At 47.1% G+C, this 16,163-nt stretch overlaps 1 protein-coding gene across 7 annotated transcripts in view; it reads right to left on the bottom strand.

Annotated features, from left to right (window-relative positions):
• Positions 1-16,163, bottom strand: part of anks1b (ankyrin repeat and sterile alpha motif domain containing 1B) — a 115,132-nt gene that overhangs the window by 54,597 nt on the left and 44,372 nt on the right. For all 7 annotated transcript variants that reach the window (XM_078100368.1, XM_078100365.1, XM_078100369.1 and 4 more), the window contains 3 exons: positions 16,024-16,155; positions 6,262-6,418; positions 321-457 (listed from right to left, as the gene is read on the bottom strand). In XM_078100368.1, the coding sequence (XP_077956494.1) occupies positions 321-457; positions 6,262-6,418; positions 16,024-16,155 (426 nt within the window). The remainder of the gene's footprint in view (positions 1-320; positions 458-6,261; positions 6,419-16,023; positions 16,156-16,163) is intronic.

The following is a 16,163-nucleotide window of genomic DNA, read 5'->3' on the forward strand; positions in this document are numbered from 1 at the left end:
TAATAAAATAAAAGTTTCTGGCAGCTAATAATTAAGCTAAACAGAAATGGTGTCACTAAAATATTGACAAACATTTAATGTATTGGAAAAAGTTGGTATAGGATATTATGATATTATGTTTAACATAATCTGAAACGGTTTACTTCAATTTACCATCAGACAAAATGAAACAATCAGAGGGCAAACACATCCAGATGTTTACCTGTGTGTGTGTAGGTGGATTCTGTCATGTTCAATAATGCATCAGGTGCCTCTCAAACACATTCATTAGCGCGTGTGTGTGTGTGTGTGTGTGTGTGCGTGCATGCTCGCTCGCTCACCTGTGGGCGGATGACTCTCTCAATGTTCTTCAGGGCTGTGTCGGGGGACGGGGGGGAGCAGTCTGGAGTGGGTCCTGTCGAACAGTTGCCATGGTTACCGGGCTCCCCCTTACTCGCGGTTACATGGGACAGGGGACCTTGGAGGGAGGGAGGGAGGGAGACAGGTGAGATTTGTTGTTGTTTTCTCTCACCTGTCAGTATTGAGCGTTTTTTTTTTATTATGGACACTAGTAGTTGTGTGAAGAACATGTCAGATCAGACCGAAGTCGCTGCCACTCCATCATTTTCGTCCGCACCACACGGACTACTTCACCGGAGTCTCCAGCAACGCGAGGAACGAAAGGAGGGTTCAGCTCCGCGCGCAACGTGTCGCCCACCTGACAACCGCGGAGCTGCGTTTGCACGACAGAGAGGCGGCGAGAGCGCCGTGTCCCAATCGACAAGCGGCCTCGGCGCAGAGCCGAGCGTCGTGCGTAATTTCCCCCGGCGTGTGGTCACTTGACAGAGGACGGGCAGAAAAAAAAAAAGAAGACGAAGGAAAGAGAAGTGCAGGAGTTTGATTTCCGAGGAGGGAAAGCATCCGTCTTAATCAGCTGGAGGAGACAACAGACCCACACACACAGGCTTTTTGTCAGCTACAGACTCCATATTGTCCAATTATAGTGAGACCACCCAGACATCACTAGCAGTGACAGAGTCGTATCATTAAGACACCTTTGCTGCATTGCTGTTTAAATATATGAATGATCACTTATCACATTCCAAACTCGACACTGGAATAAAAAGAAAAGAGCTCCTTCTGTCAACGGTTAGTTGAAGGTGGGATTTCTCACAACTCCCACAAATCTCCTTCAGCTAAATCAAAAAGAACAAAGCCACACCGAGGGGACAATCGGAGGAGGTTCACAGTGTTTTGGATAAAAATAAGGATCTGAGTCTTTGGTCATTTAAGTAGATCAGAGCACCTTTGCGTTTACTTTGCCAGGATCTAGCAGAGGAGGATTTTCATTTTAATAAAAAAAATTAAGCTTGTAAAGAATGTATTAACTCTGCAAGTGGAGCCTGCTTTGTGAGGTCACGGTGACCTTTGACCACCAAACCGTAATCTGTTTCATTTTCAACCCCGGCGGGCGTTTTTAATTGAATTTGGAGAAACTAACTGAAATTGTTCTGGAGGATTGAGGAGAATGAGCCGGGTGTAGAGGCATTAACCAGGAATTTAGAGATAGAAACGCACACCAGGAAGAACTGCTTCACAAAATACTCAAGTTAGAAAGAAACACGTTTTCACCGTAAAATGGAAAAACCCCAAACTAACGTTTCTATTAATTCCTCTGAAGACACATCAAAGACACACTTAGCTGACAACTCGCTTAATGACTTTTTTGATCACGCGCTCGGTTGTTGCTGCGGATCGTTGCGTCCCGGAGGAGAGATGCCTGCTGCTTTTCATCATTACTTTTTAGCCTCTGTCTGCAAACATCACCTCGGTCTTTGTTAGCGCTTTTGAAGGTTCAATAAGTGCAGAGACATTGAAAGATGAACGAATCTCTTCAAGAAAGGGACAGAACTACAGTTATAAAAAGGCAATAGAAAACATGTAATCAAAAAAAGACATTAGCAATACAATGCACCACAGAAGAAGACAGTTTGCCTCGAGAAGCACATTTAAAACACACCCCCATCAGTCTTTTAATTGCTAAAAACGAAGCCCAAAAAACTTAATTAAACTCATATTTCCTCTGGCAGACGTTCCTTTCTCTGATACAATAACCATCTGCTTCAAGTCATTCCGCTCATTCATGCTGGTGGTGGAAGATTAAAAGCCTCTGCATCAGAATTTTCCACCATCTTGTATCATATGTTTATTTTAAAACTGCAGACACAGAGACACACACACACACACACACACACACACGCACACACCGGTCCTTCAGGGAAAGTGATTGAGCTTCACAGAACATCTCTCTGTCATCCTGTGCATGCCTGCGTGTGCAAAACCCAGACAGAGGTCCCTAGATTTGACTTTGGGTTGTGCAGTAATACACAGCTGCTGACAGACACACACACACACACGGACACACATGCGCACACACACATGCACACACAGAGCAGCCTGCAGCTGAATCAGTGACTGAATGTGGGCGTAAATAGATTTTTTTTTAAACAGGAAAAAGGAGAATAGAGGAAAGGAAGGATGCGACAGGGGGATACATATATAGAAATAGAGGTTTTGTCCTATTGATAAATGAGCCTTACACTGACGCTTTGATGATGAATGTGTGTGTTTGTGTGTGTGCGTGTGTGTTCGACGGTGCTTCCTTCGGATCTGCCTTGAGCTCACTCCTGGGAAACACTAAGCCCTCCTTGCCAAGGGGGAAGCTTGTTTGTGTATAGAAAACACATGAAGGTGCATACACACAACACGTGAGTGAGATATGATTACTGCAGGGCATCATATCTACATCTTTACATCCACATGTCCAGGTTTGTTCATGCGTGTGTGCGTGCGTACAGCACAACCTCTGGGAAAAGGGGAAACTTTGAAACACTTCAACAGGTTTCACAGGATTCAGATATTCTTTGGACGCAGCGGAGAGGCGCTGCACAGCGTGCTAAAGCAGCGGCGCGTGCAGGAAGGAGAGCGTTCAAATCGGCTGTCCTCCTCCCGGCAGCCTAACGAGACAAAAACTGACAACGTCCAGACGTGCTCCTCGAGCATCGATTTCTCCCGGCTGTCGGGGAGCGAGGCGCTCCGTCGCCTCCTCTCGGCGAGCCAATGGGCCTCCACCCATTCGGTGGTGAAGCCCGGGAGTTACTCTTGTTCCTCCGTTCGCCCCTCTAAGCCTAAGTGGGATAAATGGAGCGAGATGCAGCGACATCACTTGAGCATCCGCCAGAGAGAACTGAGGCGCGCGATAAGTTTCTCATATTCATCAGTCAATTATAAATGCGGAGTTCTCTGCTCGTCTGGTGAACCCTTTTTTCATAAAAAGTTTGCTCCAATATAATAATACCACAGGAGAGGCTCTTGTGCTCTGACCGCCTGGCAGCACTGAGCTCGCCAGCACCCGACCAACCCGCAGGAGCACATTGCACCCGCAACGCTGCCGAAAACCACATCTGACCTTCCACCACTGCTGCACTCCTCAGAATCCCCGATGCCGAGCCGCTTAGCGAAAGGAGGATTTTGCTCAAAGCAGATGTTATAATATGGAGCAATGGAGGGAAAGCGTCGTTGACAAGATCCCTGCGAAGCTTCGGCTGGAAGCAGAGAAACGTTCTTGGAGGACATCGGCCAAGAGCTGCGACAGAAATAGTTTCCCTCCATCGGAGAGGAATCCATCTAATACCATAAGTGTAATCCTGAGTTAACGTGGAGAAAGACTGCCGCAGGACTCGATTACTGGGATTATAACACTCGGCGTACTTTGCATTACAAAGAAGACTCCATTTATTTGCTGTCAGATGAAACGTTGGAACATTCCCACGGGAGCCGTCGTGAAAGACAACAGGTTGTGGACAATCTAAGGACAACAGCTGTGGGAAGACCAAAGGAAAAGAACGATGGAAGTCAAATAAAAGACCTGTGAGAAGCGGGGCGATGAAGAGGGGGAGGGGGCGGAAGGTTATTTGGGAGATCCACTGACAGGCGGCCCCTGGTGTTCCTGCAGCGGCTGCACCGACTGACAGCCACCAGATGGACGTCGATCGGTGTGAGGCCGCAGCGCAGGACAGGTGGACGTCAAGCGAGGCTTGCAAACAAAACAATATTCACATCCAGCTCACTAATGAGACTAATTCTGCTGAGGAGAGTCGTCTATGCCGCTCAGTTGTTTGGAGAAAAGAGCGGCGGCGGCGGCGTGGGCGGAGCCAGCTGTACTTCTTTAGCCACATGCCACTAATTAATGAGGAAACAAAACCTCCCTTCATTTAAAAAAAAAAAGAGAAAGAAATCAGCTGCTGGGTGCAACCACTGCTCCGGAAGCCTTCAAATTATTCAAATGAATGTTCTCAAATATTGTCATTTAGATAAATGTCTGAGGTGAGACGGTGGTGATGGAGCCGATGGTCCACTGGTGAAAGCATTTGAGGTGTTATGTGTGGAAACATCCCAGGCGGCGCTGAGTTGACTCGGGTGTGAAGTCGTGTGCTGTTGTTGATAAGCATTGGAAGTGAATTGCACTGAATCGCTTTATCATACTTCCAAAATAAAACATCTGGAGACATTTTGAAAACACAATCACAACCCAGTTGATTTGTTGGAGGAAGAGCTTTTTTTTGCAGTGTAGTGCACCAAGTGTCTCTCTCTCTGTTTTTCCCTTTTCCTCTCATCTCAATCCGTCTCTCCCCATGTTCCCTCATCATCACATGCCTCCTCTCGTAGGCCGACAGACACTTTGAGTCTCTCCCTCCTCGTCACACCTCGCGTGGACGACTCCCGGCTGAGACGACCCCCCTTGACTTCCCCGACCGAATGCGTAATCGGCCCCCTCTCCGTCTCGCACTCCTTCTCGTCCGTCTCTCGTGTGTCTCTCTGGGACAAGGCGGCGTATCCAGCCTATTGAACTGCATTTACAGCCTCTTTCAGCAGTAACATTGGAATGTGTGGCGTTCGCTGCGTCTCGCCTCTACGGCAGTCTCTGATTTTTGATATTCTGAATTTTCCTTTGTGCATGTTTACGTCTCTCTCTGTCTCCCCCTCCCTCCGCCACCCCCCCTCTCCCCATTTGGCCAGGTAACAGCACTCAGAGAGCCGGGGACAAACACAACGCCCACACCGCTCACTTACGTCAGTGAAGCAATTTTCTACAAAAAGACCCTTTGACATAAATCATCTAACCTCCCAGCTCGCTCTACTGTCCAAGGCGGCGGGGACGGGAGGGGGGGTCAATAGTAATGCAGTTCCCATGGCAACGTACAGGTGACTCACCAGCTGGTGATGCAGTTGCCGTGACAACCTGCAGCGTGTAGCATCGCTAAGGAGTAAACGAGTTGGAGGGAAGGACGCGCTGTGGGAGCGCGTCGTCGTGGGTGTCGAAAAACACAACGAAACAACGGACAAGACGCGGGAGACAGACAGGACCGGGCTGAGGATATCAAAACGTATCAAAGTGACGTCAACTTCGCAAAGCCACGACACCGCCGAAGGACCAAAGAAGAGACTTGTTCACACGTGTGTCTGTCTTTTGAGAGAACGCTTTTTTAGCCTTGGACTACAGCACAGAGACGTGGTCTCCGTCTTTGTCTTGGGTCGGGCAGCTCACGCAGCCTCGGGCAGAGATGAAAGGCCGGCCGCAGAGGTCCGGGGAGACCCTTCAGACTCTTAACTCGTAGCCTTCAGATCCGTCTGCATCAAGCGTCTCTTCAAGGCATTTTATCGGTGTTTCACACAGCCGGGGCTTAGTGAATATCCGACATCTGATCCGTGCTTGCAATTTTAAAATCAGCCAACCTGCACTAAAAACAATAAATCCCATCTGAAAAAGGGCCATAGGCAACGATGTCTCCCAAACAACACCACTCTCACGCTCACCCACACCCGCTTGCCGCTGCGGAGCTCGTGTCGAGGTTGAACAAACAACACGCTTGGCATTCGGGTGGTTCGCGTCTCCCACTGAACTTGTGATCATCACAGCAGCGGGACGTTCGTATGGATTCTTGCTCGTGACCGCGGTAAACACGATCACGGGGGAGGGCAACATATGTGCCGCCGTCTCAAAAGGGGCCGGTGACAAAGAGCGAAGAAGAATCTGCCGCGTATGAACATCGTGAATGAAAAAGAGAGACACAAAAGAAATGAATTCTACATGATGCTTTTATCTGCTGAATGGAATCAACCTTCGTCGCCGAAGACGCCACAGAGAAGAGGAATAGAGAATGTCAGGGTTTTCGGGAGCAGGAGCTGCAGGCGACAGTGTGCTTTTCTGCGTTGCCCTACCATTGCGTGGACTGGAGTTGAGCCGGTGGTTGATGTCCAGCGAGCAGGGTTTCCGCGTGACGGCGGTGGTCACGGACTCGTAGGGATTGTCCTCGTCCGCCGGCAGGAAAACGTCCAGAGACGGAGAGGCGACGATCTCCGCCGAGCGCTTTGAATCCTGGGGAGGACACACGGAGAGATGTGATCAACTTTCACAATGTTTCCTGACCGGCCACCGTTCAGAGTTCACTGAAAACTAAAAAAAGAAAGAGATATTTGATGGGGGTAAAAGCGCCAAACGTGCTTTTGCGTTGTTGCTCACCCTGAGAATGCTCTAAAGAAACAAAGAAGACAACACTTTCTCTCAGCAATCTCCCAGTTCCCCTCAAGGCCACCGTTCAAATCCAAGCACGCTCACCCGGCTGGATTACCGTGAGAGACTTAGGCCCACGTTCAAAGCAAACACTGAGAGTAAAAAAAAGTAGAAATCTTTTTCGTCTTTTCAATCTTGGAGAGTTTTAGAGGAGAATCTCTCAACAATCCCTTCAAGGCGTCGGGGTTTTGTTCCCTGTGATGAATGTGATCAAGGTTTCGCTTGACATTCATCCGCTGCAAAATAGATGGATAGAAGATAAAGACAGAAAGAGACTATTTTGTGTGGATCCATGAGGGAAAAAGTCCACCGTTTGTAGATTTAAGGGTTTAATGTGCAAGAAAATGTTGAACCTAAAAGTTGTACGTTCTCGAAACCTTAAATTATCCCGACTACTTTCCTAACTGCACTCCATTAGCTCCCTAACAGATGAAAAGTTGACCGTGGTTAGAATCCATCTAGCTTCAGGGTCTCATCACATGGTGGAAAAAGATAAGAAATAAAACACCAAAACAACTGCAGTGAAACACAGCAGGACATTCTTTCAAACGCAAACAACACAAACTCATGATAAACCCATCGAAACACAGCTACTTTGTCTCAGACTGCGAGACAAAGACAAATCAGTCCACATCTTGTGTGGCATTGAAGCATTTCCATAAAGCCGACCGAAAAGGTCTTCATACGCTTTGATAATCAAAATAGTATCATGCAGTTAGAGCTTCTCTGCTGAACACTTAAAACCCAATAGTTTATTATAAATAATATCTGAAAAAAGGTTAGTTTCCTAGACACAAAAAGCACTTGTTGTCAGCTTTAAAGTGTGTTATTAACAACATGTAACATGAAGGATGCTCATGCTTTACATTTCCTAATGAATGCAGTTTGTGAGGCTTATTGTAAGTCTCTCTCCTGATTATCTGCACGAAGCCAACGCTGTAATTTGCACACAAAATGAAATACTTCAACGATCTTCACAAAATGGGACTTGCAGCAGTTTGTAAAAAGCTCTTTATTCAGAAGGTTTTTAATGAAGAGCCCCGTGTAAGGAAACGGCTTTCTGCATTTAAGGGTAATGTCAGAATACATTTTGTTGCAGCCTCGGTGAAACGGTTTCGGCCCCCGCGAGAGAAAAAGGTCCCTTATCTCCTCCGCAGACGTGCACCCGGAAAGAATGAAAAACAAGAGCGAGCGACGTGGAGCGGGGCAAAGGTTACAGCGACATTTCAACCCGAGAGTCCAAACACTTTCCTTCCAGCGATGCAGCCGCTGGAGCTCCGGCCCCCCGGGCACCCCGGCCCTGGTTATCACCCTCTCTAATGGGATCGGCGGTAAACTTGTCACCGTGGCGATGGGTTGGTTGCGGCCGTGGCTAAGACCGCCTTCAACCGCTGACATCTCACAGCCCTCCGACTTTCTCTCGCACCCTCCCGGGCCTCTTTTACTCATTCAGCAGCCAGCATTCTTCCCGCCACCGTCTGCCACTACATTACCCAGACTGCACCGGGCCATCAATCACAATGCCGAGGCGACTCAAAATGGATCAGTCATTCCGGCTGGCAGAGCAATCAGCCCCTTGATATTTTCTCCCACTCGCACTCTGTAATCAATCTGGGACTTATTTTACGTTATTAAACGGCCTAAACCCCCCAACCCCCATACCCCCCACCCCACTTCTCCATCAGCACTCTATTAGACTGCCATTACCATGCTAATGGAGGCCCATTCCTTTATGCCCACACCCAGCAGGTGTTCAGGCCTCAACAGGCCCTGATGGGAAGTGACAGCTTGGTTAGCTGCAGATTTCACTCACAGAGCCCAAGAAGAAGGCTGAGAGGCCTCCGATGGAGCCGCGGCCCGCTGCAGGTCCACCGCTGCTGCAGAAAACCCCAACCGGCAGCTCGCATTAAAGGTGCAGTTAGTCATCGTCATATTTGTGCTGTCAGTTTGTGCTTTTATGTAAATTGTGATAACTATTTATTTTTTAAAGCCTCAACAAACCTTTGAACTGCATCTCCTACAGTGTGTTTGCATGCACTTTGTGTGCATTTGGATTGTGAGGCTGGTAGGGGTATTGTGTAATGCAGCAATATAAGTAGTATCTTCTTATATGACAAACAAATCCGGATCTAGTGGCTGCTAACACATTTTGTAGGAATTATATAGTAAGAAATAATGATCAAACATTAATTATCACCACTCTTGGCAGATACAATAATCCATTTGTCACATTGTTGATAGGAAATGTAATCCGTGCGGCATTGAGATCCCTACTAAACATGTTTGCCTTTGCAAATCAGTTCCTGGGATGCAGCGTCGCTATGACAGCAACACTTACAGCATCATCATCTTCTTCAAAACTAATCCAAATCCCACCAAGACTGAAACGTTGTTCTTCAGAGGGAGTCGAGATGGAGTTTCCAAAATGACTGGAAGTGAGATCGAAATCCAAACACAGACAGGGGGAGCCATTGTCTTTGGGAACAGGAAGTGACAGAATTACGAGTCACACAACAGCAGCTCCGATTCTGCGGATGAAAGAAAGCTGTGGGATCGAAATCAAACCGCCGCACCACGTGCTCCGTCTGCTCTTCCCGGCCTCTTATCCCTTCACTTCTACATCATCCGTCGTTCGTCCCGTTACTTTCCAACATTAATTTCCAACATTATGACAAAGAGCGACCTCCCCCCCCCCGAAGGACAAAAGCAAACAAAAGCCCAAAGGCCGCCGGGAACACGGGCGGATCAAAGGGCGCGCCGATCAAACTCAACTGCGTGTTAGGAAATCAAGCAGGCAGAGGGAAGGGGAAGACGGGTGAGGGAGTGCAGGATTTCCTCTCTCACACACACACACACACACACACACACGCACGCACACACAGCAAATACAGAGAGGAATAAGACACCAGTTGAATTCAATCTGGTGGAGCCACCTGACATTTTGACGCATCTCACCTCTCCTTCCCGCTCGCTCCTCCAGGGCTCGGGACGACTTTTTGAAGTGGGAGAGAAGTCTTCACGCCGCTGGATGTGAGCGGTCGACCCTCCGACCAACAAACGCACTCAGCGCTCCGTTTCCCTCCCTCCACCCTCTCTCCCTCCCTCCCTCCCCGGCTCTCTCTATCTTTCGGGGCAGAGATAGGACACAGAGAGACTTGTGTCTCAGCCGGACAGGAAGAGGGCGCACAAATAGAGGCCTCCTCCAGCCACTAATTAGCAGGTCGTATGCAGCTCCCATCCCGCCTGCGGAGGCCAGATTAAACGTTAGAGTGTGTGTGTGTGTGTGTGTGACCAAACGACTATGCAACACTGTGCGATTATATCGGTGTATTGGTTTTGGCGTGTGTGTGATCATGTGAGAGCTTATGTGATTATTCTACTGTGCCAGTTTCGATTGTGAGGCATTACTGACTCTGCTTGTAGTGTGTGTGTGTGTGTGTGTGTGTGTGTGTACTGGGCTAATAACCCAGATAGGACATGTGCGCTGGCTCTGGTCCGTGACACGGTCTTAATGCTGCGACTCTCCCTGTCTAACCCTTTACTGTCCCAACCCAAAGCCATCGCCTCCCACAGAGGTCACAGGCCATCAGATACCAATAGAGGCTGTAATTTGCTGGCATTTCCTGACGGAGGCGATTTGATTAGAGAGAAAAGGGGGGGGGGGGGGGACACCAGAGAAGGACAATGGACCCTCTGAGGCCTTCGTCGAGGGGAGAGGGCAGAACTGGAGCGATCGCAGCATTCAAAATATGAAATGACTTCTCTCTCAGGGTGAGAAGAGCAGATAAATGTTAATGTCACGACGCTGCTGACTAGTGGAATTTAGCATGAACACAAGAAGCAGCCTGGTGACTGCTGACCTGTTTGCAACCATAATGCTGATGTTCAGCAGGTTCACCATCTTAGTTTAGCGCGTTAGCATGCCAGCTAGAACCCTACAGTCTACTGGGGAGTAGGATGCGTTTTGCAGCTTTCTCTGGACAATCAGCAAGTTTCCCGGAAGCTCAGATACACTTGATTCCAGATGTGGTTCTCAGCTGGGATTTGTGACTCAGCACAAAACCTCACAAGGATGAATAGAACGTTTTCAGGTAGTCCTGGTGCATGGATACAGTTTGATGTGCAACACCCTGATATAAAAAGGTGCATGAACCAAATGGACACTTGGACAAATGGGTCGAGGATTGTTCTCTAAGTATTTAGTATTCTAAAAAGTTTTATTTTGCACATTTACTTTGGTGGTGACAGGGAGTCTTTATCCGCTGTCTGGAGCACCAAGGTCAGAGACACCAGATGTGTGCAAAGCGTTAGCAGAGTCAAAGACGACCTTCCACAGCACGAGAGAAGTGCTTCTACTTCTACTGAGTGGTTCAGTAGTCACCATCAATTACTCCACGACTACGTAGACAAACGTTCTCACCGAAAAATACACTTTCACTTGGATGCTTTTCGTAGCTGATAAGCCAGAAAATGCTAAATGATTAAAAGACACTGAAGCTACAGAATCTTTGCACCCCAGATTTGTTTTAAATAGATTTGTTATATTTAATTCCACTTCTTTCCATTAAAACAGCAAACATACAACAAAACAACGGCTCAGAGTGAATAACATTTTTATGGGTACTTTGCTGTTTTATATCTCAATGGTGATAAAGGGAATTGTTTGAATTGAGGACGCTTCCTGCTCCCTTCGGGAACCAACGCATGGTTGCTCCGCCCTCCATTTTTAAGAGCTTTTTTTTTTTGGAGGTTGTGAGTCGCTGAAAAATTAAGACTACACATGACATTTAAACAAAAACTCTGTCTTTCCCCATTGATCATCCAGCTCAAACTGTTTTCATATCTGAACGGGCGCAATAGATGGATGGATGTTCATTTCAGACGGAGACATAATGGCAAGTTTAGACCGCAGATTATCCATCACAGTCATTCCCCTTAAAAAAGACACATAAGGATCACTTAAACGTGACACGAGTCCGAAAAACAATATCCCCAAAGGCATAACGGTTGTTAACAGTGAACTAATGATGCAATAAACTTCCTGTGACTTCCAAAAAGTCTCCACATGAGTTCGACGCAGACTACCAGAGCAGAATATAATCCCTCAAAGCTCAGATAGACTCGGAATACGGATCCAGACTACTGATTACAGACTGAATGAACCTGTATTGATCCCTACGTCACATCGTCACACTGGTTTCCTCCAGTCTTTCCATAACCGTGTTGCCGGGGGGAGAAACATCATTAACTCAGACTATTGAATCATCATCATCGAAACACCGCCTCCATATTTAAATCAACACTGGAGCAAGTCACACACACACACAAAATTCACCTGCACAGTCACTTCTTCTTGAACATTAACAAGTAAATCAATCATCTTGTTTAAATATTTATACACACCCAGAAACACTGAATGTTTGTGTGTTTTTACTTCTAAATCACTTCGCTTGGTTTGGACCCAAACGGACACATTTTACCGCCCTGTTGGCTCTTGGGGGACATTTAAGGGTCACAGGTCGTGCTCATGGGCACATCGACGGCTGTGTGTGTGCTGTCCGGGGTCTTGGGATGAAGCTCTGGGTGAGTCGAAGGTTTGGTTGACAGGTAGACTGCATACAGCTGCATAGTCTATTCAGACATTATGAAACATTTGATTCAAAAACATTTACATAATATCCGAACCCTCCGCCGCTCTCCCACAGAGCACTTTGAAAGCTCTCCACATAATACCTCGCTCAGACACACCTGCCTGTGATGTTCCTCAACAGCTCCACGAGCCGTTGTGGGGCTTGTGATTTAAACCCCCCCCCCCCCACCCGGACTGCTTTAAACTACCCGGGCTGAAAGCATTAAAGGTCAGCCAACAGAGGAAACTTGCAGGAGGAGAAATTCAAATGGAAAAGAAAGTGACTGCGAAGTAAGCGAAGGATAAAGAGGAAAAAGCCAAAAGGTGGAGTTGAGAGAGCGCAGCGCGGTCTGGAAATGCTGACGTGGTCGTATATGTGCACCGAGTTTTGTCAATGGTGGACATCACACGCCCGATCAGTTATGAATTCCTGTGTTGCCTAGCAACCCTGCCGTCCTCTCTGAATCTGAATCTTTTCCTTGCATTTATTCATCTTTTCCCTTTTTTTTTTTTTCACCCCCAATTCTCTTCACGCTGCTTCCAAGGTGAGGTTTGAACTTGTTGGTCTAAGTGGTGGGGGCGGCAGAGGAAACCTCCACACACACACACACACATACACACACACACACACACTATGGCGTCAGCTGGCGATGGTGGGAGGAAACCTGCGCCTGGCAACGAAAATTCACAGCAAGGGAAGCGTCCTTATGCAGCCACGTATGCCCACATGCACCACACACACACACACACACAAACATAAACATGTGACGCTAAAGACACGCCGTTCTCATTCTGTTTATCTGAATAACCTGACAGGTGAGTTGTGGGTACGCAAACACTGACACACTAATGATCACATGAATGTATTTTGCGAGTGCACCTGCTGAGACACGTGCACATTTCCACTCACAGAAACGCTTTTGCCAGTCTAGAGAAGCCGAGGATGATGCAGGCTAATGCAATACTTATGCAATCAGTATTTAAATTGTTCAGTTGTTGTTGAAATTGTTTTAAACGGAGGAGTCACTTTAGATTGAAGTTATATTTCACGGTATTATGTATAAAAAAAAAATGTAAAAATGGTGCTTTAGGTATATGCAGCCACACGCCCAAAAAATGTCAAATAAAAAACACATTATTTGGAAAAAGTTAATAATAATTTACACACAACAATTGAAGGCTTGGAAGTGTATCGCTGCTTTTAGAATTGTATTTCACAGTTCGGGACAATATAAAAAGGAACAAATCAGCCTTCTGATTGGGATTCTTCTGAACTATAAAATGTAGGGGAAAGCAGTGAGATTAGGGAGCAGACAAACATAAATATCTCACGGCGGATAACGGAAAGCTTCCTCACTGCAGAAATGAACGTCGAGTATCAACACATGCACCGTAAATATGAGGTTTACATATTCACACGCCCCCAGTTTAGAGAACGGCAGACAGAAGCTAACAATGTGCTGCAGGGGACAGAAAAAGCTCACCTAGGAAAATCAATATTCTATATTTAGAATATTTCCTCTGCCTTGCTTTGCTGTGAGGCAGCGCTTTCCGATGGGGAGCTCAAGCCAATGCAGCAGTTATTTATTTATGTACAGGGAAAAAAGGACTTCTGTCAAAGGAGTCTGGTGGCTTTGAAGGGAGATAAAGGCTTCAGTTCCGCGTGAGAAAGAACCGCTTCAAGACTATTCCACCTAAATCCCCACGCCGTCCACAGACGTACGCAAATTACTGTTGATACTTTCACTTGAGATAAAGCCTAAAATAAGTGCAAAGAGCAGGAATCCTTTCTGTGTGACGCGTTACACCGGTTCAGCCCTGTGAGTGACAGTTTTGAGTGACAGCTGGTCAACCTCAGGTTAACGCATTTCTGCAGATACATAAAGTGGGAGAAAGATGGGCCAGAGAGAGACAAGCATGAGGCAGAGACGGATGAGAGAATTTAAAAAAAATAATAATTCGGTTGAAGGCTCTTGTGCGGGATGATGAGAAGAAAGGACGAGAGACGTTTGTCTTCCTCCATTCGTCCTCAGAGGGGACGCACAGGCTGCTCTCTTCATGTTAACTCTGTTCATAATGACACTGGGCAAATTAGCACCGCGCTAACTCAATTATGTGATAACGACTCAATTTCTCTTCCTCGCTCCTTCCTCCTCCTCCTCCCTCTTCTATGAAGCCACACAAACATACACAAACACACAAACCCACCCACACAGAATGAAGCCATGCCAACATCCAGAGACTCATTTGAACACACACACACACACACACACACACACACACACATTTAAACTGACATGCAAAGAGGCTTTTTGTATTCTGGCCACATACAAATTGGCACTTACACACACACGTAAACACACACACAGACACACACATGCACGCACACACACACTCGTCCAGGTGCAAACCTCTCCGGGCAGCGAGCCAGTCGTGCAGGAAGGCTGCCAGTGTACGAGACACAGGGTCCGTTGTGTTGTTAATGTCAGATGTCCTGCTGTTTGAGGCAACTCGCGTCCCACCGCTAAACAATCTCCTTCGCACACAGTTAAGCGCACTTATACATACGCAGCACGCGGGGGGCCGAGGGGAGCAGAGGAGCAGGAACACTGGAACGGAAAGGAGACTCACACCCGGGCATCGGGGATGTTTTGCGATATACGCTACATACAACATACGGTGTGTGAAGCTATACGGAGCATTGAGGTTCTCGGGTGTGAAAGATGCACAGGATTAAGAAGAGCTGAACTGAGCTTTCTCTCCATGACTGTGGAGCCACTTCAAAGCGTTCTCGTTGAGCCGATAGACTTTCAAATAAAACAATTCTTCTCCCCCATTCAGACTAGGGCCCACTTTTCAAACACTCTAGTTTTCCATATGCACACTTTATATGCGCTTATTAGATTACATTTCAAAAAACGATTACACTACATAACAGACCTCAACCTCTTCCTGCCTCTAGAAATGTATCCAAAATATAGTATATAATAAATAAGAGTAAACAGATGTAAGAAAAAACAACAGAAAATGTACACATGTATAAATAGATTTGAGGGAATTGGTAGGGAAGGGTAAATATATACGAGAGACTCCTTTTGCACACTCACTTTTTGACCCCAAATAATGGGCAGATTGGAAGTAAAAACTCACAGCTGGTGGCCTTGAGCTCATACATACGCTTGAAGAGGGTTTGTTCTTTTCTCACCGCCTTTACGAATTCTTGACATCATAGACCAGAAGGCAAATATCAACTAGACGGCTGTGTGTCTATAAAACGGCTTCACCTTGAGTGGTCCGACAGAAAAATCGATGCTGCTTTTTGTTCTCTGAGAAATACAATACAAGCAGTGAAAGTCACATTTGTATTCTGCTATTTATTCCTGTGCTGCTCAAACATGTATTTACCCGCAAGGGACCATTATTCTTTCATGTGATCAGATGTATCATGTATAAAGTTCATGACCCGAGTGCTTCTCGCGGAGAAAGAAAAGTCCGGAGAGATACTAGACTTTTTTTTTGAAAAGTTCCGACCACAATGGAAGGGGAGGATGAAAGGTGGAGAGAACAGAGAGTTTGAGAGCACAGACGAGACGGAGCGGCCGCCGCGGCTTCCGGGAGACAACGCTCTCTAGCTTGCGTTTCCATGGCAACCAGTAAAAGCACTCTGCAACCTCTAGCCTGTAATTTCACTGTGTGTGTGGATGCATTAGTCTACACCATGTGACAAATGTACATGTTTACGGGCCATTATGTGCACGTGCGTGTGTGTGCACGTGTGTACCTGTGACAGGCTCGAAAAGCCCAGGTTGCGACAGCCGTTGCAGGGCGTGAGGGCCTCCCAGAATCCAGTGGGGCCGCAGCTCTTCTCTGCCTCCTCCTCCTCCAGGGCCACAGCGAGAGGCGGGCTCGGCCGCTGCGTGC

Source organism: Gasterosteus aculeatus, chromosome 4, assembly GCF_964276395.1.
Source record: "Gasterosteus aculeatus chromosome 4, fGasAcu3.hap1.1, whole genome shotgun sequence".
Lineage (NCBI taxonomy): Eukaryota > Metazoa > Chordata > Actinopteri > Perciformes > Gasterosteidae > Gasterosteus > Gasterosteus aculeatus.